Source organism: Heterodontus francisci, chromosome 13 (genome assembly GCF_036365525.1).
Source record: "Heterodontus francisci isolate sHetFra1 chromosome 13, sHetFra1.hap1, whole genome shotgun sequence".
In the NCBI taxonomy this organism is placed as follows: domain Eukaryota; kingdom Metazoa; phylum Chordata; class Chondrichthyes; order Heterodontiformes; family Heterodontidae; genus Heterodontus; species Heterodontus francisci.
In genome coordinates, this window is record NC_090383.1 from 61507400 (window position 1) to 61523754 (window position 16355).

At 42.4% G+C, this 16355-nt stretch overlaps 1 protein-coding gene across 4 annotated transcripts in view; it reads left to right on the forward strand.

Moving 5' to 3' along the window:
• fancl (FA complementation group L) overlaps positions 1–16355 on the forward strand; it is a 100517-nt gene that overhangs the window by 34771 nt on the left and 49391 nt on the right. For 3 of the 4 annotated variants that reach the window (XM_068044886.1, XM_068044887.1, XM_068044888.1), the window contains exons 3-5: positions 769–827; positions 6653–6713; positions 9274–9330. In XM_068044886.1, coding sequence (XP_067900987.1) covers positions 769–827; positions 6653–6713; positions 9274–9330 — 177 coding nt within the window. Of the gene's footprint in view, positions 1–768; positions 828–6652; positions 6714–9273; positions 9331–16355 lie in introns of those variants that run through there. The other variant, XM_068044889.1, reaches the window with a different exon arrangement.

Sequence of the window (16355 nt, forward strand, 5' to 3'; positions counted from 1 at the left end):
CAATTGCCTGGACCCATGAGAACTGAATGAGACTGCTTCTCTAGTGGTCAGTATTTCTCCCTCCACCCCACCCCCCTCCCCACCTCCCCCCAGCTACAAAAATCACTTCTAACAGTAGTATACACTGACCTTCAGTTATTGTTTCAGCAGCTTTTGCAGCACTAATCTCCAAGGAACTGCTGACTCCAAAATCGGTAGAGATATTGTCTGTTTAAATGCACTTCTGTAATGGTGAATGGAACAGCTCCTGAACATAATGTCAGCTTGAACCACTCTACTCACTAGTTCAGAAGAGCATTTAAACAGACATATTTTCTATTGGTTTTAGAACCGGCAGCTCCACTGAACAGTAGGGCGAGTGCATGCTGCCTTTAAGATTCACCTCTGTATCTGGATGGCTGTGATTGTTTTTGAAGAAGCGTTTTCAACTAGTTTTAATTGGTCTGGCAGCTGGAGTTGTAAACTGTGCCTGAAGGAGTTGGGATAGATCAGTTGATTTTTGCCAACAGAGGGAAGTGCTGCTGGGTGATGTTGGTTACCCACCAATTTGTTATCCATAAGGAAGGGATTGGTCCACTCTGTCAGATAATCAAGGTTCCACTGTACTTTATTTGTTTCAACGGGGTTTCTTTGTATTTTAAATTTTTCTTACCTATGTCATGTAAGTTGTGTTAAAGGAGCGTTGCTCTCATTAACAGTAAAAAAATAATTGGGATCGCCATGTATTGTGTAATAAATATAACCTTTCTTTCGGCTGTATATTTTCAGGACAAGGAATTTCGTGTAAGGATATTGCTACCTGAACAGAAAGGTCTAAGACATGCCAGGTGTGGATTTCTTTATTTTAATTATAGCATTTATACAGAGTGTTTAGATATTTGTCACCTTAGCTCACCTGCAAGTCCCCATCAACTTTTGAACTCTTAATCTAGGGTGACATTTCAGCACAGTAGTGAGGGAGAATGAAATTGCTAGATGGATCCTTCGATTGAACGCTAAACTGAGGCCCCATCTAAGTATTCAAGTGGCTGTTAAATATTCAGTGACACTTTTCAAAAGAAAGACTTGCATTTATGTAACAACTTTCATTACCTCAGGACATCCCAAAGCAATTTACAGCCGACATTATAGTTTTAAAGAGTCATCGTTGTTGTAAGGTAGGAAAAATGTCAACCAATTTGCACACAGCAATTCCCAAAAACTGTCAGAGATAATCGGATAATGTTTTTTGGTGTTGAGTAAAGGATAAATATTGGACAGGGCACCAGGGAAAACTGCTTTTCTTCAAATAATGCCATGAGATCTTTAACCTACACCTGAAAAGGTAGAGGGAGGCCTCTGTTTAAGGTCTCATCTGAAAGACAGCATCACTGGAAGAGCAGCATTCCCATCGTACTGCATGAAGCATTGGCTGCATTATGTGTTCACGTTTCTGGATTGGGTGATGAACCCACATTCTTCTGACTCAGTGGTTGCACGATGCTATTGAGCCGTGATTCTGATATCAAGAATATCAGAGCAGGGCGGAGCTGTCCTGGTATTTTAATCAATATTTTCTCCACCACCAATGCTACCAAATAAAAAGCAATTAATTGACCCATTTAATTGCTGTTTGTGGGATCTTTCTCTGTGCCAATTGGCTTCTGCATTTGTTTACATGGCAGTCAAAGCAATTCAAATAGTTGTGTGTGAAGGATTGAGATGTATTTCGGCAACACAATAAGGTGCTATATAAATCTATCTTTTTAAAACTGTAAAATGCAAGCAGTTGTGTTTATTTATAGGTACCCTCTAGGATCTTGCACTAAATCTATATTACGGGAATGTACCAGTTGTAAAATAACAAAAGAGATTAACCCTTCATCCTTCTGTTTCCAGTTCTGACAAGCAAGCATTTTAATACATTTGGGAGGAAATAAAGATTGGGTGAAGAGAAAGGAAACAGCATGTATTTCAATCAAAGGGAGGAAGTTGATGTGTAATTTGCAGATCATGTAATTCAATAGAAAAACAGGCAACGCAGATGAATGTGCAGATAGATAACACAGTGAAAAGACATGGTAAAGACACGAAATTGGGGAGATTGCAGGAAAATCTTTGAGATGCAGGAGGCCTGAAATGTAAACAGATAATGTTGATAACCCAATTGCTGTTGAGGTCTTGCAGCTGTCTTTGAAAGTTTCTTTATCTGTTGGGGTTGGATGGTTACTGGGAGCCTGGGGCTTTAGGCCTGTAGACAATGGCCGGGAATTTATCTGGGTGACGTAGGGTCTCGGCTGCAGGCAAAAGTGGCGGCGAGAGCCCCATGTTGCCTTTCCTGGGGAAGGCCTGCTGGGTCAAGTGGCAATTAGGCACTTAAGTGGACCGCGGGATTAAGGACCCTGGCGGCGGAGGTCCCACATGCTGAGAGCTGCCGACCAATTAGAGGCCGGCAGTACTTTCACTGAGCAGCACTGGTACTAGACTCACGCGAGGCACTGGATCAAGGCCGCAGGTAAGTCTCAGCAAGAGGGTGTAGGGAACATTGGCAGCAAGGGCGGGGGGGGTATGGCTCTCGGAAGGCCCACTCCCTTTTCCCGATACCAGGTCCCAGATTCAGGCTTTGAAGTTCCTTTTAAAGAGGGTTTCCCCAATCCTGGAGCCAGCAAGGCTCATTCTGGCAGCGGCAGAATTAATTGGACATTAATTGCCCACTTAAGGGCCTCAATTGGCGGCGAGATGGTAAGGCTGTTCACAGGGCTTCCCTCCCGCCCCAGACTTAATTTGGGTGGAGGTAGGAAGATGGCGGGACCATCCCGACCAGCTATCTGCTCTTCTTGCCTCCAAACCCGACGCGGGGAAGAGCATAAAATTCCCCAGTGTGCTTGGATTCTGTTGGTGCTGTTTGTGAAGCTTTTTGTGCATGTTGCCAGTCTACATTTGAGGCAGTTCTGGATGGCTCTTAAATTGAGCTTATTTTCTTAGGTGCACAGGCACTAATAGGATTTAAGTTTTTTCAAAGTAATTTGCTAAGAAACTAACTAGTGTACACCAATGAAACTATTAAATAGTTAAGTATAGTTTTTTTTATAATTGTCAGTGATTTTGAATTGGGTTACTCACTTGACACCCTGTTAAAAAATGCTTCTTTTTGGTGATAAACCCATTTTCAGCCATATTAATAAAATTGCACCAGGTTACCACTCCTAAATATATATCAAGGAATACGTTTTAATGAAAAGAAAAATAAATTGTGTTTTACTACGCTGTCCAATTGTTCTGGTTCATAGAAGATTTTAACGTTTGTAATTATGCGAATGAATTCTAGTGGAAACTTAAAGCCTCATCCAACCAGTATAATTTCAAGCACATTTTGGGAACAATTTCCTGATTGTGCTGAAAGTGGAAACTCTACTCTTTCATTTTTAAGTTATTACAACAGTACCTTGCATTTATATAATGTCTTTAAAGGAAGGGAAATGGCCCAAGATGCTTCACAGCAGTGTAATCAGAGAAGGATTAGCAGCAAATCAATGAAGGGGATATTAGGATGGTGACTAAAATCTTGGTAAATGATACATTTTAAAGAGAGTCTCAAAAGAAGTGGAGAAGTTGAAAGGAATTCCGAGCTTAGGGTTTAAACAGCAGAAAGCATGATCGTTAGTGGTGTGAGGGGAGTGGGGAATGTACAGGAGACCAAAGTTGGAGGACTGCAGAGTTTTTGGAGGGTTATAGGACTGGAGGTGGTCTGAGAGGGGGAGGGTTGAGGCTCTGGAAGAATTTGAACTCTAGGATGAGAATTTGAAAATCATGATGTTGGTGGATTGGAAGTCAATGTAGGCCAGTGAACACAGGAGTGATGGGTACGTGGGACTTGGTGGGAGTTAGGATACAGTCAGAGAGAATTTTGGATGAGTAAGTTTATGGCAGGTGGAAAAGGGGAGGCTGACCAAGGGAGCATTGGAATAGTTGAGTCTGCAGGTAACAAAAGCATGGATAAGGGTTTCAGCATAAAGCAGGTTTAATGAGAAGCTATCATGGTGGGCTGCATCTTGGAGAATAGTTTTTCTTGAAATTTGATTGGGCAGAAGCCTTCAGTGGGAAAGGTTTATGGGATACAATTGGTGTATAGTGAAAGTAGAAAATAACTAATGTTAAAAAGAAAAACAGCCAATGTGGAAGAAGGAAATTGATGGATGTTCCTGACGGATGCTATAGCTACAAAGTTCACTATTGGCAAAAAGAATATTTATGCAATTTAAATACTGTATGAACATCATATAATCATAGAAAGTTTAAGGCACAGAAAAAGACCACTTGGCCCATCATGTCTGTGCCGGCCGAAAAACGTTCCACCCATTCTAATCCCACCTTCCAGCATTTGGTCCGTAGCCCTGCAGATTACGGCACTTGAGGTGCATATCCAGACTCCTTTTTGAATGAGTTGAGGGTTTCTGCCTCAACTACCCTTTCAGGCAGTGAGTTCCAGACCCTGACTACCCTCTGGGTGAAAAGGCTTTTCCTCATCTCCCCTCTAATTTCTCTACCAATCACTTTAAATCTATGCCCCCTGGTCACTGACCGCTCTGCTAAGGTGACTAGACCCTTCACCTCCCCTCTATCCAGGCCCCTCAAAATTTTGTACATTTCAATCAGATCTCCCCTCAGCCTTCTCTGTTCCAAGGAGAACAACCTCAGCCTATCCAATCTTTCCTCATAGCTGCATTTTTCCAGTCCTGGCAACATCCTCGTAAATCTCCTCTGTACCCTCTCTAGTGCAATTACATCCTTTCTGTAATGAGGTGACCAGAACTGCACAAAGTACTCAAGTTGTGGTCTAACCAATGATTTATACAGTTCCAGCATAATCTCCCTGTTCTTCTATTTCTGTACCTCGGCTAATTAAGGAAAGGATTCCATATGTCTTCTTAACCACCTTATCGACCTGTCCTGCTACCTTCAGGGATCTGTGGACAATCACTCCAGTGTCCCTCACTTCCTCTACACTTCAGTATTTTCCCATTAATCATGTATCCCTTTGCCTTGTTTGACCTCCCCAAATGTATCACCTCGCACTTGTCCGGGTTGAATTCCATTCGTCACTTTTCTGCCCATCTGACCAGACCATCAATATCTTTCTGCAGCCTACAGCTATCCTCCACGCTATCTACCACACAACCAATTTTTGCGTCATCTGCAAACTTCTCGATCGTGCCCCCTACATTTACTTCCAAATCATTAATATATACCGCAAAAAGCAGGGGACCCAGCATTGAGCCTTGCGGAACGCCACTGTAAACAGCCCTCCAGTCGCAAAAACACCCGTCAACAATGACTGTTTGTTTCTTGTCACTGAGCCAATTTTGTATCCAACTTGCTGCATTTCCCTGGATCCCATGAGATTTTATTTCTTTAACCAATCTGCCATGTGGGACCTTGTCAAAAGCCTTTCTAAAATCCATGTAGACCACATCAACTGTACTACCCTCCTCTATCATCTTTGTTACTTCTTCAAAAAATTCGATCAAGTTGGTCAAACAAGACCTTCCCTTATCAAATCCTTGCTGACTATCCTTGATTAACCCGTGCCTTTCCAAATGACAGTTTATCCTGTCTCTCAATAGATTCCAGTAATTTGCCCACTACTGAGGTTAGACTGACTGGCCTGTAATTATTCGGTTTATCCCTCGCTCCCTCTTAACATTGTACCTCTGTTTAAACAATTCTCCAATCCTCCGGTACCACACCTGTATCCAGTGAGGACTGGAAAATGATGGTCAGGTCTTCTGCTATTCCCTCTTTTCTTTTTAACAGCCTAGTATCCATTTCATCTGGCCCTGGTGATTTATCACCTTTCAAGGATGCTAATCCGATTAATTCTTTCTCTCTTCCTATATTTATCACCTCCAATACTTCACACTCTTTCTTAACTACAATATCTGCATCGTCCCTCCTCTTTCGTGAAGACAAACACAAAGTATTCATTAAGAACCAGACCAACATCTTTCCCCCCACCCCACACATAGGTTACCTTTTTGGTCTTTTATGGTCCCTACTCTTTCCTTAGTTATATAGTTGTATATAGTTATAAAGTGATGAAGTTTTTATATAATTCTTTTAAATACTAATTTCAATAGACTAGGTAAAGTAGTGAGTGAGCTTGGAGTGTGTGTTAACTGCGAAATATCGAATAGAGTCCCATTCAGTCTTTGGGGATTCTATGCCCTACTAGGAAGCAGATGACACAAGTACAGTAATATGTATTTTGTTGGTTGGCCTGGGCCCTAGATGTTAAATTTAAGTTATTCTTAATTGAGGTTACATGGATTACCATCAAAATTTGGTTGACATACTTGTAGCAATTTCAAATGCAGTGAATTCTACTTTTGTTTTAAAAATAGCTAAAATAATATTCCAGGCTACATATCTAAGGATTTAAAAATAAATTTAAATTTAGCTGGTCAAGTTCCTGAGAGAATTTTCTTGACTATTACTGTCATATGGTTTCTCTTCCTGTGCACTGGCAATGCCTTGAGCAGTCATCGTCATCATACACTCCTTAGCCAAGTGATGAGGCCTGTATGAAGGTGTATTTCTTTAAAACTCTGCAATTTATAACTTGTAAATTACAAAATTTGAATCATTTTATTTTTATGTTTTTAATATACTGAAGACTTCAATGCAGCTGGCAGTTAAAACAAGTCTTGCGTGGATACCAGCACATTGTGAAACAGGTAATGTGCAAAATAATAGCTTCAGCATGTAATAAAAATTTAAGAGGTTGCTATAAATTGTCTCTGAACAGTAAAACTCTATTTGAATATGGTTTACCTTACTGAATGAGAAGGAGCAATAGACTTTTAAAAATAAAATCAGCATTTTATTAATATTATGAAGACTGGCAGCAGCAGAAATTTTAATAAACATGAGAATTCATCAGGCAATAGGAAGTTCAGTTAGAGTATTTCTATGACTACATTTAATTGTGCCCGTCATCCTTTCTGTCCTATTGCTATATGAAGGTTCAGATGTCGGGCTGAATTTTATAAGCCCATCGCTGATGGTGGCGGGCGAAAAGATGGCGACCTGCCTGCGCTGGCCGCCTGTCAAAGAGCTGCCACAATCTTCCGTATGGCGGCTCATTTAAATAGCCGGGGTAGGCCAACCACCCCCCTACGATCACATGGAGAGGGCGGACTGTCCGTCCCCGGCGATGGCATTAACTGTCTGTGCGCAGGCGCTGACGCCATTTTTAAAGGGCTTTGAGCCCTACCAATAAATTTTAATATTTAAAGCGCAAGGAAATAAAACATTTCTTTTGCTCCTCTCCCACCTCTCAATAACAAATTAATTACTTGCCCTCTGCCCCCCGCCCCCCCCACATAACACTTACCTTGTCCGCCTGACCTCCCACCCCCCAAAGTGCATAAACTTTAAGCTCAAACCCTTCACACCATCCCCTACACCAATGACGTTACTTTAACCCTGTTCCCCCCGCCCCGCACAGAGAAACTTAGTTCCTCGCCCCTCCCCATCAGTGTGGCACCTTGTTTCCCGGGACGGGGATCAGAAAATGTGAGTGGGCTGGCCACTGGGCTGAAGTTCACAGCGGGTCCTCAGGCAGGGACGTAAGTATGATTAATACATTCATTTACATTCATTTGAATATGCAAATGGAGGTCCCGTCACTGAGTGGCGGTGGGGGCCGCCATGCAGCCTCGCCGCAGCCGGCAATATCGGGCCGGGCCCTCCTGGCATTGGGGTGCATGGCGGCCCCCTCCCGGAGGCATTTGTCGGCTCTCCACCGCCCCCCACCCCCACCAAGAAACCCAACGTCTGGGGCGGGGTCTGTAAAATTTAGCCTGTCGAGAATGTTTTGTTTGGTGAATCAAACTAGACTAGCGACTTGAAATCCAGCAGATTGTGTGTTTACCAAACACCACCCCCCCCCCCCCCTCAAAGTGGGGTTTCATGGGATGGGGTGGAATGCTCCGGGAGAGGGCCGGCACGCAGCCCGCAAGGCCTTGTGGTGGTCCCCTTTCCGCTCGGCGACAGGACCTCCGTTTGAATGTTTATTTAAATAAATTAAAATGATTGATTTAATTAAGCTCCCGTCACTGCCTGATGTCCCGCTGCGATCTTGGGCCCGGTGGCCGGCACGCTCGCACTTTCGGATTCCCGTTTGGGGAAACGAGGCACAACACCGGTGGGGTGGGGAGGTAAGTTTAACAGTGCGGGGGATGGGGTGGTGGTGGAGGTGGGGTCAAATTAACGTTAGGGGTGTAAGGGATGGTGGGAAGGTTTGTAGTTGAACGTTTGTGCAGTTTTGTGGAGGGGGAGGGTCAGATGGTAAAGGGTTTTGGGGGAAAGGGCAAATAATTAATTTAATTGTTATGGGGGCGGGGGGGGAAGAGATGTATTGACTTATTTTAATTCAATTTATCTTTAAATATTAGTCGGTAGGACTGCCAACCCTTTAAAAATGGCATTAGCGCCCGCGCACAGGCAGCCATTTCTGGTGATGGACAGCCTACCTCCTCAACCTGATCGGGGTTGGGAAGGAGGGGCAGGAGGATGTGGCCTGCCCTGGGGATGCAAATAAGTCACTGCATGGAAGACTGATGCGGCTGTATGGCGTGCGGGCGGGCCGCCGTTTTTTAATCCCGTCACCAACCTCGACGGCGAGATTATAAAATTGAGCCCAATGTTGATGATCAGATCTCTTACTTGGGCTGGAAAATAAAGCATTGTGTTCAGTCTTATAGTCAGAAGTGGGTACGTAGGCATTTGTGGTTCATCTTTCAACGTTTGCTGACATTACTTATCAACATAATAAATGAAAGCAGCCTTATGTATACTTGTCGCTTAGATTCCACTAGAATTGCCCAGGAGGCTCTTTTCAATTCATATGAGTCCCTATTTATGTTCAATTATTAGTCCACATCAGAAGTTGGGAGTTCATAGCCCTGAGAAAGGAGTGCTATTTCTGCACAAAGATGTGTATCTCATCAAAAAGAAAGGTCCTGTGCAGATGAGTAACTGTGTTTAACTGGCTTGTCTAAATGTTATAATGAATTTCTGTTTATGAAGTTATCGGAAACCAGGAGAGTATTACTGGTATTTATGTTGCCTGATTTATTATCCCCCTCCATCCATATGGTGACTATAAAATACATATGGAATAGGGGAGAAGGCAACACATATTTTGGATGCCTATAATCTATTCAAGATTTAACTTCTGAGTCACTGCATTGCACCACCAGTCACAGTTAACCATTTTCTTTCCTCCACCAGAGACTGCAACACTGCTCTGACCTGGTCAGCTTTATGCTGGAGTTTAAGGCTGTTCTGGTGAGTAAAATCACTGTAAGGAGTGAAGCTTAAAGCATAGAGCTCCATAAAGCCACATTCTTTCATTTATGCTTACTTTTTTCAACAGCTTGATTAATTGATTCTATGCTCCAGCCAAAAATAACTCCTTTTCTTTAGTTTCTCCTTTGAGTGCAGAGAATAAATACTCATCTAATTCTAGGTTTTGTTATGTTTATATTTCAATGGCTATATTTCACTGCACAACTTTGGGGATAAACATTTTATTACAAAGTACAGCTAAGTCAGAAAATTATTGCCATTACCTATTTAAAAACAAACATGGCCCATTTTAAATCTGATGCTGGCTTTTGATATGTTATGGCCTCCAGTCTTGAAACATATCCAACTTATTATTCCTGGAAAGATGTTTTACAGGTACATTGTCGCGGTAGGAAAAATAGATGACTTATTCTTGAATTTTTTTTCACATTTTAATCTTTAAAAGTACATTTGAAAAGGGGGAAAGTAACCCTGGCGATGGAATGACAGCTTTCACCACATTAAACGTTCTTCTTTGACTTACAACTGGTTTCTTACTTATTTGGCTAGAGCACTCTGTGGAAGCCTCTGCTTTGTCATCACATCTTTCTCTCCTGATGTAAAGAGATCTGGGAAACTTCAATCCTGTGAAAGATCAACCCTGATTTCTCAATGAAGTAATGTTGGTTTTGAGTTTTAGAGCGATCAGCTTTGTTATGCAATTAAGTTATAATTAATGAGAGGAAAACTCTTAACTGCAAGCAACATAAATTTAATATAAGAGTAGTCAAACAACTGAGTGAGCAATGGAAGGGAATTTTCTCTTAATTTGGGATGGAGGAGCAGTAGGAGTGTCATTTAAAATATTTGGTGTACAAGTACAACATGTAAAGTTATAATACTTTGTTTGAAAACTGACATTGCAAACCTTCAGAACTTTAAAGAGTGCAGTGGTAACAAGCTGCGCCTAACCAAATTAAACCCCTAGGTGCTAAGCAGCTATCAATCCAATTGTTAAAAGTGAGAATTACTTTTATTTTTGTACAATGCCTCATGTAAAATATCAATTAGGTGCCTCTTTTTGAAAAATGAGTACTTTCACGACATCTGAAATGAGCGAAAAAGAACTGGTGAATAATACATACGTACAGTGAAATATATTTTTTGTATGATGATCACATGTTGGAATAGCTCATTGATTGAAGGAGCTATCTGGTTTTTCTTGACTCCCAAGTATGATGAGTGAGTAGTACACCCAGCTGCGACTGAATGCTGCAGCAGAAACAATTGAAGAATAAAATTTGATTGCGGGAGCTGTAGCTGAAAAAATGTAGCAAAAGTCCAGATTAAAATGGAACTGAGAATGCTAATAATGTCAGCCAACTGTTTAAATTCTTCAAAAAGATAAATTTGCCACATGCGTATGATGAGCATTGTTAATCCGATTAACAGCTGGTGATCTGTTTTGAAGCTTTTGCCAAAAGTACTTTATAACCAGCTACTAGGTGGCCCAGAATTTGCACAGGAAAATATTTTTCTTCTTTCCCTTTTTCCCTCTGTTGTGTAATGTCTCATCCAGAAGGCTCAGCCAATATTGCAAATATGCTTTGAAAAATTGTAAATTGTTAATTATTTCATCGTATAAAACACATTTGTGGAACAGTGCTGTCTTTTGACCAGTAATTTGCATTTTTCCTCAAAGTGGGTTTTCTGGTTTCTCTCAAACTTGTACTGTCAAGTCACCTCTAGTGTTAAAGATGGCCATGTGCAAAGATTGTTTTATCTATTCCATAAGGAAGGGATGTTGCAAGTTATAGGACAAACCTTACTGAAACTACAGTTGTCCCTTGTAGCATTCCCTGCTTGACTTACCCATGACTATGGAGCTCAGTTTACTTGTAAGGCTGAGCAATACTCCATACAAAAGATGGGTATCTTACTGTCTTCATTGAAAATTAATCAATTTTGTCTGGTACAATTTAATTTTTCACCAAAAGTCCATTACTCCTGTTATGCAGGCCCGCACCTGCCAAGAATGAGGCACACATTATTTTGCCACGTGAACGTTAAAAACTTCAAAATGCTGCTGGGAAGAAAAGAGTGCCTATCACAAGGAATTGCCAGGCCCCTCGCTGGAAAGACCTTTTTTGCATACAAGCAGACAGTGTTGGAACAAAGGAACCAGTCCCTGCTCCCCCAATACACAAGACATGGTCAGACCAGTTTAGTCACATGACTAACTGGCTGTTTGAATTTGAACTTGCCACAGAGTGTTTGAAACTCAGAAAGCTGTTTGCTCCTGGACTGAAAAGATCTCTCTCCTGTCTGCTCCCATCTCTTTCTCATGGAACTGAAGACCTATTAATGACACATGAACCCCAAGAGAGAAAAGTCTCTTACAGTGGTCATGGTTTAAGAAGAATACTGGGCCCCAACGAAAAGCAAGACTACCTGCAATCAAGGACTACAGCGAGCTCGAAGCACAGTAAAAACCCCTCTTCAGAGATTGCCTCAAACTTTTTAACTTTATTTTTCTTCTCTTTTCTGTCCCTAATTGCATGTGCATATCACGTATGCATGTTAGCGGACGGCGCAGTGTGTATCCGTAGGCGTTAACAGTATTAGAGTTTAAGTTTTAATAAATTTCACTTTTCTTCTTTAAACCCAAGTAGGCCTGTTTGTGCTAATTTCTTTGCTTTATAATTGGAAAGTGGTGAGCAAGGATTCACCAAGGGGAAACTCAAAACACTGTTTAAAATTAAACCTTGTTACAATAAGGCTAAAAGGGACCCCTAGACACCTTTCTCAACTGGTTGTAACAGCAATTTGGCATCCAGAATGTTACCCACAGACAAATGGGAGAAATTGGAAGTGGGAAGCCAAGTTGTTCCCAATCAAAAAACAACAAGATTAATACAGGTTTTCTTGTGGTTGTGTGTAATTGAATACTAACATGTCTGCAACTGAAGCGAGTAGCTCTCCAAGACAGGGTGAAGTAACTTGGGATAAGTTAAAAGCGCTGTCTATGGAGGAGCTGAGAAAAATGGCTGAGCAGTGTGGGATCAGTGTATGTGGCAAGGCTAGGAAGTCTGAACTCCTTAGGCTAGAGGCCAGCCATTTTTCCCTTGAATTTGAAGATGCAGAAGCATTGTTAGAAGTTGATTCAGATAGGGTCCTGCTAGCAAAGTTACACTTTTGAAAAAGGAAACTTGAATTAGAAGAAAGAGAGAGAGAGAGGCAGGAGAGGGAGAAAGAAAGAGCCTTCCAAAAGGAACGTGAAGAAAATGAAAGGCAGGAGAAGAAACGTGAGAGAATTTTTCAGAAAGAATGCGAAGAAAGAGAGTTGAGGTGGCTTGAGTTAACTAGGGGGGGACAGAGTAACCCCAGTGAAAGCATGCCCAATATGGAGGAGCAGAATTCAGGGCTGGGTACAAAATTGCTAAAATTCGCTCAATTAATTCCAAAATTCAATGAGGAAGATGTGGAAGGATTTTTTGTGTCATTTGAGAAACTGGCAAGGCAGCTAAAATGGCCAGCTGAGACCTGGTCTCTTATTGCAGAGCAAACTAACCAGAAAAGCCCATGAGGTTTATTCCTTGTCCGATGAGCGTTCATCGAATTATGAACTGACCAAAAATGCTATCCTCGGGGCATTTGAATTAGTACCCAAAGCCTACCGCAAAAAGCAAGCTAATCAAACTTATCTGGAGTTTGAAAGAAGTAAGCAGCTGGCTTTTGACCAGTGGCTGAGGGCTCTTAGAATACAGCTCAGTTATGAGATTCTCTGAGAAGTAATCCTGTTAGAGGAATTTTAAAAACACACTCCCACTCAATAAAACCCCATGTAGAGGAGCAGCGGGTGCAGGGAGCCTGGTAAGTGGCCTCTGGCCGATGAGTTTGCTTTAATTTATAAGTTGGTTTCTCAGGGGAGAACCTTTCCTAATCACCCCCACAAATTCGGAAAGGACAAAGGATGGGAAGGTGATAGAAGCCCAGGCGGTCCTGGGAGAGAAAGGAAAGCAGGAGACACAGGGTGCTGTCTTCCAGCCAAAAAGGAAGGTGCTGTGAGCAAGAGTGGGACCCGGAGACCTGTGTGCTTCCATTGTAATAAGGCAGGGCATTTAAAAGCTGGCTGCTGGAAACTAAAGGGAAAACCGTTGGTGTTGATCAGGGCATACCCGTCCAGTGAAGACGGGACCCTGATGGAAAAAACGGAGCAAGCTGTGGCTTTAACTGCAGTAAGAGTGCAACCCAGGAAGCTTACGACGGCCAGTGCAGGGAAAGTTAATAGGATTCCTGAAGGCTATCAGGGTTTTGTGTCTGAAGGGAAAGTAACCCCATACCCCTTGAGTGGGGCAAGCAAACCCATAGTGATTCTCAGGGACACAGGGGCCACTAGATCCCTTTTACTGGGAAAAGGCCTGACCTTTTCCCCCCAAGAGAACAGTGAACACCAAAATGATGGTGAATGGTATTGAAGGGCAGTGTATGCCTGTATCTCTACACTGGGTGCACCTGGAGTGCGACCTAGTTTCCGGACAGGTGAGTGAAGGGATTGTCCCTAGTTTGCCTGTGGATGGGGTTATCCTGCTCCTAGGTAATGATTTGGCAGAGTGAAGGTGGTAGCCCCCTCAGTAGTGAAATAAAGAATGCAGGAGGTCAGAGAGACAGAGCAGTGGCAGGAGACAGTCCCCTGCAGAGTCCTTGAATGTGTAGTGAATCAGGCCATGATCAAACCAGCTCCCCCAGAGGAGACTGCATTGTCACTGCAGGTAAATGACTATGTGGTCTGTCTGTCCGAGACTTTCTTTGGAAAGTTAGGAGACCCAGGGAATGAATTAAATGGATTTTCCCTAGGTGAGACTCAGCGAGCCGACCCGGTATTGCGAGAGTTAGCACAGGCTGCCCAATCTGTAAGTGAAGTGGAGGGAGTCCCTGATTGCTACTTTTTGAAGAATGAGGTACTGATGAGGAAATAGAGTTCTCCTCACAGACCGGAGGGCCAGTAATGGACAGTAGTTCACCAGTTAGTGGTGCCACAAAGGTACTGGGGAGAAATATTAAGGGCCCGCGAGACTACAGTAGCTGTACGTGCCGGTATACCAAAGACCAAAGCCAGCATAAGACAGCAGTTTGACTGGCCAAAACTCCACAAAGATGTGGTGTAGGACAGCAGGAGTTGCCACATGTGCCAGGTTGAGGGGAAACCCCAACCTGCAGTGAAACCTGCATGCCTACGTCCAGTACCGGTGTTAGAAGGACCCTCTAGCAGAGGGCTGGTGAACTGTAAGGGACCCCTGCCGAGAACAAAAGGGGACAGGCAGGCACACAGCTGGCAAAAGTTTAGAAAAAGAAGGGGTAAAAGTGACCCCTAGGGCAGGTTAAAGGAAGTCTAGGAGGAATCTCTGATGAAAACCCCTATTGTCTGGTCAGCCAACCCAAAGAATGTGAAAAGCGAGACCCCACATCCTCCTATGTAAATGCAGATTCTAGCGGCACCCCACCAGAGTTGCTAACAGCGTTTACAGGAACCTGCAGAGACGGGGCACAGAAACCGTGAGGGTGATGCCTCACCTAGTCAAAGTGTCACAGGAGAGCGCAGTCAAGTCTGCACAAATACCTGCAGGTAGGAGAGTCCCAGAGAACAAAGGGGAGATTAACAAAGAACCCTCCCCCACAGTCAGAGGACCTATTTTGCATTCAAGCAGAGAGTGTCGGAACAAAGGACCCATTCCCTGCTTCTCTGATACACAGAAGACCTGGCCAGACCAGTTTAGTCACATGACTAACTGCTGTTTGAATTTGAACTTGCCACAAAGTGTTTGAAACTCAGAAAGCTGTTTTCTCCTGGACTGAAAAGATCTTTCTCCTGTCTGCTCCCATCTCTTCCTCATGGAACTGAAGACCCATTGATGACACATGAACCCCAAGAGAGGAAAATCTCCTACAGTGAACAAAGTTTAAGAAGAATACTGGTTTGCAACAAAAAGCAAGATCTACCTGCAATCAAGGACTACAGTGAGTTCGAAGCACAGTAAAAACCCCTCTTCAGAGATTGCCTCAAACTTTTTTACTTTATTTTTCTTCTCTTTTCTGTCCTTATTTGCGTATGTGTATTGCATATGCATGTTAGCGTGCGGTGCGGCGTGTATCCGTAGGCGTTAACCGTGTTAGAGTTTAAGTTTTAATAAATTTGACTTTTCTTCTTTAAACCTAAGAAAGCCTATTTGTGCTCATTGCTTTATAATTGGAAAGTGGTGAACAAGGATTCACCAAGGGAGAGCTCAAAACACAGCGTGTTTAAAATTAAACCCTGTTATAATAAGACCAGGTGAAGACAGTAAAAGACCCCTAGACACCTTTCGCACCTGGTCGTAACACTCCTTTGCTTGTCATAACGATGCCCCTAAAACTGCAGTAATTTATATAAACATCCCTTTAGCTCATGCAAGGTTCTTAGTCTTTATTCATTTGAATAAAATATTGAGAGCACAGGCTGATGTAGCTTCACTTCAGCCTCATGGTAGATGTTTGAGTTTAAAACCATTTAGGTTTGGTGTGGATAAAATTGCTGATTGTGTAGAACTGTGTACAGTCAGAAGACCTTTAAAAAGAAAAATTAATCTAACACTCAATGTCAGCCCATTTTACATCTCCCAATTTTTATTCCCATTGCAGTCAATGGAAGATTGACCGGAGATGAAGATTGCAGATGTAAAACAGGCTGCCAATTCTCTGTCACCAGTCTTACACAATTGCACAAAGTCCAGATCTACTCCAAAGAGTACTGATTACCAGTTTACTCCAGAAACATAAATGAAACATTGGGCTCACAGATTTCAACAGTACAAGTTGAGGCATAAGAATTATAAAGGCGTGGCATGCACACGACAATTCTTTGTCAGATTTCAAAAATGTTTGTGTTCTAACCTAATAATATTTAAAGTATTGACTTAAAATTTAATCTACTGCAAAAATAAACTCAATAGTGACTTCAAAAAGTACAATTTTAAAACGTTTAAAAA